At 42.6% G+C, this 7,216-nt stretch overlaps 1 protein-coding gene across 1 annotated transcript in view; it reads right to left on the bottom strand.

The window, feature by feature from the left end:
* Positions 1 to 7,216, bottom strand: part of LOC100533323 (soluble guanylate cyclase subunit) — a gene marked incomplete at its 3' end in the record, with an annotated part of 184,338 nt that overhangs the window by 77,093 nt on the left and 100,029 nt on the right. The window contains 2 exon segments of the mRNA NM_001204620.1: positions 546 to 1,115; positions 4,109 to 4,248. Coding sequence (NP_001191549.1) covers positions 546 to 1,115; positions 4,109 to 4,248 — 710 coding nt within the window.

Below are 7,216 nucleotides of genomic sequence, written 5' to 3'. Positions count from 1 at the left end.
TTCGTGTAAAGTGCCTTTCCCAAGGACACAACGTCGGGCCCCTGACGGGATTCGAACCCACGACCTTACGGTTGCGAGTCCGAGAGACTGACCACTAGGCCACCGACTCGTACAAGAGTAAAAAAATAAACCCATAAAACATAGGGAAACATCCGGACAAGAGATAGTTGATAGAAAAGAAGGAGCAAACCATATCAGAGCACCTGCCAACCACCCGCAAATTACAGTGTGAACAAACCTTAAAATTGTGTTCACTGTTAACTGACCATTGATCGTAAATGTGTCGATTGACCGGCGTTTGTAGTGCAGCGCTAATCTGCTTCGCTGTCGCACTCAGAAGACCCGAAGAGTTCGATTTCCGAGAGGGGAGAACATTTCATTCAGTGTCTTGGTCCCTCTGCTGGGATGTATCCCTCTCAGCCCAGGTTAGCCCTGCCCAGACAGGCAGGGTCGGAAGCCCGCCTCTTAAATGGTCTAAATTGTGTGGATTTGGGTAAGGGGGGGGGGTAAAAAAGCTACATTAAAAACATTTTAAAAACACATACCTGGGACAGTCTGTGATTGTTCTTAGACAAGTCTTTGGTGCGTACAACGAAACTGGAGTTGACCCTGGACAAAATGGCAGAGAAGCTGAGCTTCACCTTTGGCTTGATAATGTCAAAATAGGCCCCGACATCTCGACCTTTGGTCGCTACTTCGGGAGCGATCATTTTAGCCAATGACACTCCGAGCTGGGTGATCTGAAGATCCTGGTCGAAAATGACGTGGAAGGGAAACGACGCGCAGATCGTGTGTACCCCGATTTTCGAATCTGTTGGGTTGTCGGACGTGTTCACCTGGTCTGGGTACAGATTGTTTCTGCTGTTTTCGTTGTCGTCGACGGAGGCTGTGGAGATGTAGAAGATGTGGTGTGGTGCATTGGGGTCCTTGTTGGGAGAGATGTCCAGCTGTAGCTCTGTGTTGAAGAGTAGTTTAGATACTGCTTGCACCGTACCCGCGGTGAAGCTCAGAATTTGATGACGTAATGAGTAGTAGTGTAGATTCAAATGGCTCTTCTTCCAGTCGCAGCGGAATGATGGCGGCTGTTGCCCCTGGAAACGGGGGTACTCTTTGACCTGGGAATAGGAAAGAAATAAGCAATGTCTTGCTTATTGTTGTGCAGAGAGTCAAATAAGTACGATCAAGTCCAGGGTACAACAAACTATCCTGTCAGCGAAACCGACCGACGCTACTGACATTTGTTTTGTTTTGTTTCTCTACAAATTCAATGCATTCGGTTTGTTTGGTAAAGCAAAGTAAGATAAAGTTCTAGAATGAAGAACATCAGTTGCTTTTTTGTGTGTGTGATTTTATTTTACTTTCACAGCCCTCCCCCCCCCCCTCTCTCTCTCTCTCTCTACACACACACACACACACACACACACACACACACACACACACACACACACACACACACACACACACACACACACACACACACACACACACACACACACTCACTTGCACACTTGCACACCGATACACTCCAACTGTTTTATAACGTAATAGTTATTGCACATTTTGACTTTCTTCATTCTCTTAACTTGTTTTTATTTCACTTTTGGAATTTTGAAATGTATTTTTAAAGACTGTTTGAAGTTTTCGTCGTCTGACTTATCTAGGCTTCTTCTCTTCTTGCTTTCTCCCGTCTAGTTTTCCTCCCGTCCCGCTATTTACCCTAGTGACTTTTCTGTGATTGTATATTTGCCCTCCCTCTATCGCATACTTTGAGCAAAACTTTCTGTTTTTCTTTTAATTTATCTTTCGGTCACTTTCTCTCTGTCTTTGTCTCTGTCTCTCTCTCTCTCTCTTTCTCTCTCTCTCTCTCTTTCTCTCTCTCTTTCTCTCTCTCTCTCTCTCTCTCTCTCTCTCTCTCTCTCTGTGTCTACTCGCCTCGCCTCGACTCTCTCTCTCTCTCTCTCTCTCTCTCTCTCTCTCTCTCTCTCTCTCTCTCTCTCTCTTCTTTCTAGCGGCTTGTAACTTTTCCTACAAATACGTTGTCCAGCAAACATATTGCTAGTTTGTTTGTTTTCTATTGTCTTTTGTTATGGATGGCTTTAACTAAAACATCGATTGTTAGATCGAAAAGTTCGTTGTGTTTTCTAAGACTAATATTTCTTCAAAAAACACCAATACATGTACATCAAATTTAGGAGAGAGCACATAGTGCATTTCCCTTTCATCAGTTCAAATACACATTGTTCGAATTGACATTTAAAGAATCTATTGTTATAGTTTAGTTTTTGGAGTTTCTGTTTACATGTAAAAAGGATTCAACCGTCCGTCTTCATCCCATGTGACAATTAGAAAAACATGTTTCAGCATAGAATCTCTCCTCTCCGCCCACACCCGTTATTTCATACAATTGTTTGTTTTGTTTTTTTAAATGAGTAAAACAAGAGAAAACGTTCAAAGGCGTTGTCAGAAAAACAAGTGCCAGCTCCTTCAAGAACCCTCGTGCATGTTGACAAAAGACTCTCAGCGCCTGCACATCGAACAGGAAGCAAGCGCGCAATATCCGGGGCTGTGTTGGAAGCGAGCATGGATAAAGAGCGGTTTGTTTCCGTAAAGAGATGAACGTCGACACAAATCGGTCATACAGGGCAAGGAAAAAGTAGACAGACAGAAAAACTACAGGGAAAGAAAAGAAATAGGACCTAATAGTTGCACCCTCCAACCACCCATAACCGGGGTCTATAGTGTAGCGGTTAGGTGTTTCACAGTCCCACGGAAGAAAACCAGTGGTTGATTGCCGTGTGGGGAATTTTTTTTTAAATCGAGTATCTCGGTCTTTCTTCTGGAATGGTGTTTCCCTCTCAACCTAGTTTGATCCCCAAAGGCACGCTTGAAGACTGCCTCCTGAAATGATTTAAATAGCGTCAATTGGGACGTAAAGCATACTTCCAGTTGTCCCACGACACAGTGGAATCATGCAGGCACTCGTCAGTTTTGGGGCATAATTTTAAAAAATGAGTTATTAGGATCATCTTAAAGCTTGTTTATATCTTCCTTTTAACAAAAAAAAATATCCATCTATCATGAACAGAAGTCCCAATATTTGCGATTGAAAGAGGCAGATGCCACCTGGTTTCAGAATACAATTAGCGAGACAATGGTCGCCAAAGTCCACACAGAAATGTGTTTTTAAATGGACATAAATAGTGTGCCCCCCCCCCCCCCACCCGAAAAAAAGATTTTTAAAAAACCAAGGGGCGGGAAAATGTCGGTTTCTTTGATTTAATTACTTGACGTGCGCCTATTTTCACCATGATGCAAGACATTTTAAAATAACCACCAAAAGAGTGGTAAAAGCAGAGGACGTTTCGAAAGTAGACTTCAACCGATGCTGTGTAGTTCGGTACTTAGATGGAAACTACCGATGTGCAGTGAGCTTAGAGTACTTAGACGGAAGAGGTCACTCCTTCTGCTTTTTGTTTGCAGACATTTTATGCAATATCTTTGTGTAGGGATTTTTGTAACGGCTTGTTTGGTGTAGCGGTTAGGGACTTCGCTGTCATACTCGGGAGAGCCAAACTCGATTCCTGTATGGAGATAATCTTTTTAATCAAATATCTGTGTCTTTCTGTTGGGATGTTGAATCCTTCTCAGCCCGGGTTGGCCCCCTGGCAGACAGGACTGGTTCAAAGACTACCTCCTATATTACCTAAATTGTGTCGATGGGGGTGTGATGCACACGCATGCATATGTAGGGATTTTTGTTATTGCAACTGTTCCAGTAGTATTGTCCTGCTGATTTCTTGTTATTACAGAGATTTATGTTGGATTTTATATTGTCGTTGCTGTTGTTGTAGCTCTTTTTCTCTTTTTGTCGTAGCAGTTGCTACTGCTGCTACTGGTGTTGTTGTTGTTGTTGTTGGTGGTGGTGGTGGTGGTGGTGGTGGTGGTGGTGCTGATGGTTGTGGTGGTCGTGTTGGAGCTGTAGTTGTTGTTATTTTATTGTTGTTGTTGGTGATGGTGTTGTCAATATAGATACAGATGATTGAAAAACGCGCAAAATGAAAATACTATTATCGATAACACGGGCACAAGTTTACAAAGAGTGGCAGACCTGATCCTGCAGTCCATCAATGTTGCTGAAGAACTCCCAAAGATTACTTCCGAGCATGCGCAGAGCTTTGCCGTAGTCGCTGAGGCACAGTTTGAAGTATTCTTCACCCGCTCCGCGAAGCACCGATTCTCTGTCTGCCCCTGAGGAGCAATGGTGAAAAATATTTGTTGAAGAAACAGACCAAAAGAGACAGAAGGAATGAGTGAATAAGTGTGTGCTCATGTGTGTGTGTGTGGGTGAGAGAGAGAGAGAGAGAAAAAGAGACAAAGAGAGAGAGAGACAGAGACAGAGAGAGAGAGAGAGAGAGAGAGAGAGAGAGAGAGAGAGAGAGAGAGAGAATAAATTTATCTTTCAGTGACAAGACATTGTCATGCACAGCCTCTAATCGTGTCGTTTCTGAACCGCCCACATTTTCGTCACTAGAGAATGGTCTTCTAATAAGGGCCCTTGTTATTGGCTAGACACCCAATATGGAAACAATTGGGCGAGCTTTAACCAACTAGGTATGGACGGGGTTACCGCCTTTGTCAAGAAGACATTCCATGAAAACAAAAACAAAAAAGTGGTCCTCGTTTTCTTTCATCACCTGTCTATATTATTTTAAGATATTTTTCCTTTTCTTCGCTACCCTATGTGGGTTTAAAAGCATATTTTGAAAACCTGAAAGAAAGGACGAATGCGACTACTTTTTTAACTCACTATCTTTGGCGTGTTCAAATTTACCGTATTTCTGGCCTGATTGTGGAAAACATGTCTTGGTGATATGTTCTCCTCAGTGGAGAGCCTTCAATACTCTCCCAAATAACCCGAGTTCAGAAAAAGAGCTCTGCTTTTAGGATTTGAACCAGGGCCATCCGCTCCGTAGTCAAGCATAATACCAACTTAGCTAACCACACGCTCTAACCATCTCTGAAATTTCATTAACACCGTCATTAGAATGTTCCAAATTTTACTTGGGATTTTCAAAGCTTGTGGGAAGAAAGAGCCAGTGCAGTACAGAACACAATAGAATATCTTTGGGCTACAAAATAAAGATCCGTTTTCGTCTAACTAGTTCTTTATCTTTTGTAGATGTGTCATCTTATAGTGGTACGTAAAAAATCTTAGGCCAGGAGAAATTAATTACACGTTTTTGTTTAACTTTAACTAGCCTACTCCGTTATGTTCAATAGAATCTTCATCGGACTTTCCACACTTTTGTTTTTACATTTCACCGACGTCCAAAATGGGTCTGGGCGAAGTACGGTTTGACTTTATGTCATTGAGGCGTTACGTTTCAAGTGTCTCTGGTGAAATCGTGACTGGCCAACGAGCAGACGGTAGATAAACTATGCTTCGAGAAAAACAAAAGGAGTAGTATCTACTAGCCAGCCAGCGTCGAGAGCCTATAACATCAAGTACTCCGGCCATAAAGGAAAAGGTAGACCACGCTAAAGATAGATTGAAAGATACCCTGAGAAATTATAATATCCCAACTGAAAGAGCTGAACAGCTGGCCTTCCATAGAAAACTGCATTTCCCCTCGACACTTAACGGCAACAGAGGATGAAAAAAGTAAAATGTAAAGTATAAAAAGAGTTGGAGCACTTACGTCGACAGAATGTTCATCGGAGAGATGGCCCCAAACGCATTGAGCAACTAATAGAAGAGCTCAAATCGATTTTAACCCACGACTAACGCCAAGATGCCATTTGGTGGCGTGGTCGATTCTTCCAAGTGATCGGATTTGACCCCAGGAGCAAAAGGTATGAGTGGTCATAATGCGCAACTGTCTCGCGCGTTTTCCTCTTAGAGTTTCAGCCCTTATTTGTTTGGGGTTTGTTTGTTCTTTTTCGTCCTTCTCTTCGTTCGATTTTGACCTAGTAGAACGTATGCACAGTTTCTATTCTAAGAATGCCTTACGATCTCTTCTTTTATTTTCCTTTTTTTAGGGGGGGGGTTATCGGTTTATGTATTCAGATGTCCCATTGAACGCTGGGATATTCTTTTAATAGTTTGGTTGATCTATTATATAAAGACTCTAAGCCTCTTTTTGTCATCTGTCGAGAAAGGAATGCCATAATGATATTTTCTACGTGACCAGAAATAGGCGAAGAGGAGAATGTTAGACAGACACAGAGAACTGAAACGTAGGGGAAAAGGATAGGATTGAAGGGCTGTTAGTAAAGGAATGTTGGGACGATTTTTTGATTATTTTAATAAAACGTTTTAATACACGTTTGACGGCATTTGCAGCACAATTAGGTTGAACAAGGGCCGAAGATTAGACGTGTTACTGAGGAATAACATTTTAAAAAGGAGAGGTAATGACGCTAGATGTTTGACAGGAAAAAAGATCAACAATTGACGGTATCCACATTAATATAACCACATTTCTACTTTTTCGATACCTCCCCTTCTCCCACCTTCTGAGAAGAAAGAGGAGGTAGAAGCACACCAGAGCACTCGTCAACCACCCACAAGGGAAGATGCTACACACAAGAGAGGAAAGGTGAAAGGACAGAAGGAAACAAAATAATGGTGTGAGCAGGGAAGGTATCGAAAAAGTAAAATATGGTTAGATTTATGTGGATAAGGTCAGTTGTTGTAAAGTATCTCTCAAAAATTAACCTGGGTTTGTTTTTAGATTTTTATTTTGCCATAAAATAACACTTATATTTTTGGAAGTATAAGGCATTCCTCCAGAATGTATCAAGTAAAATGTGGTTGGAATGAAGAACACCATTATAAACACCTTATTATATAAGCAAGAAGAATACTTCGGATGATTGAATGATGTGCAGCCACCACCACCACCACCACCACCACCATCATCATCACCATTGTTCTCGTTGTCAAGGAAAAGGAGGAGGAGGAGGAAGAGGAGGAGGAGGATAAGCAGGAGTAGGGAGGTGCGGGGGAGAAGGTGGAGGAGGAGGACAGCGACGATGGGGAGGAAGAAGAAGACAGTGAGAATGAGGGGCAGGTAGAGGGGGCGGAGGAGGATGAGGATGTGAAGAATGAGAAGGTAGAATTGGATATGGAGGAGAGGGACGACAGGGACGGGGAAGAGAGAAGGAAGTAGAGAAGGAGGCAGAGGAAGAGGTAGAGGAGGAGGAGGAGGAGGAG

The sequence above is a fragment of the Aplysia californica genome, unplaced genomic scaffold, assembly GCF_000002075.1.
Source record: "Aplysia californica isolate F4 #8 unplaced genomic scaffold, AplCal3.0 scaffold00030, whole genome shotgun sequence".
Classification (NCBI taxonomy): domain Eukaryota; kingdom Metazoa; phylum Mollusca; class Gastropoda; order Aplysiida; family Aplysiidae; genus Aplysia; species Aplysia californica.
The sequence above is the reverse complement of the archived record's forward strand: the minus strand, read 5'-3'. Positions and strand labels throughout refer to the sequence as shown.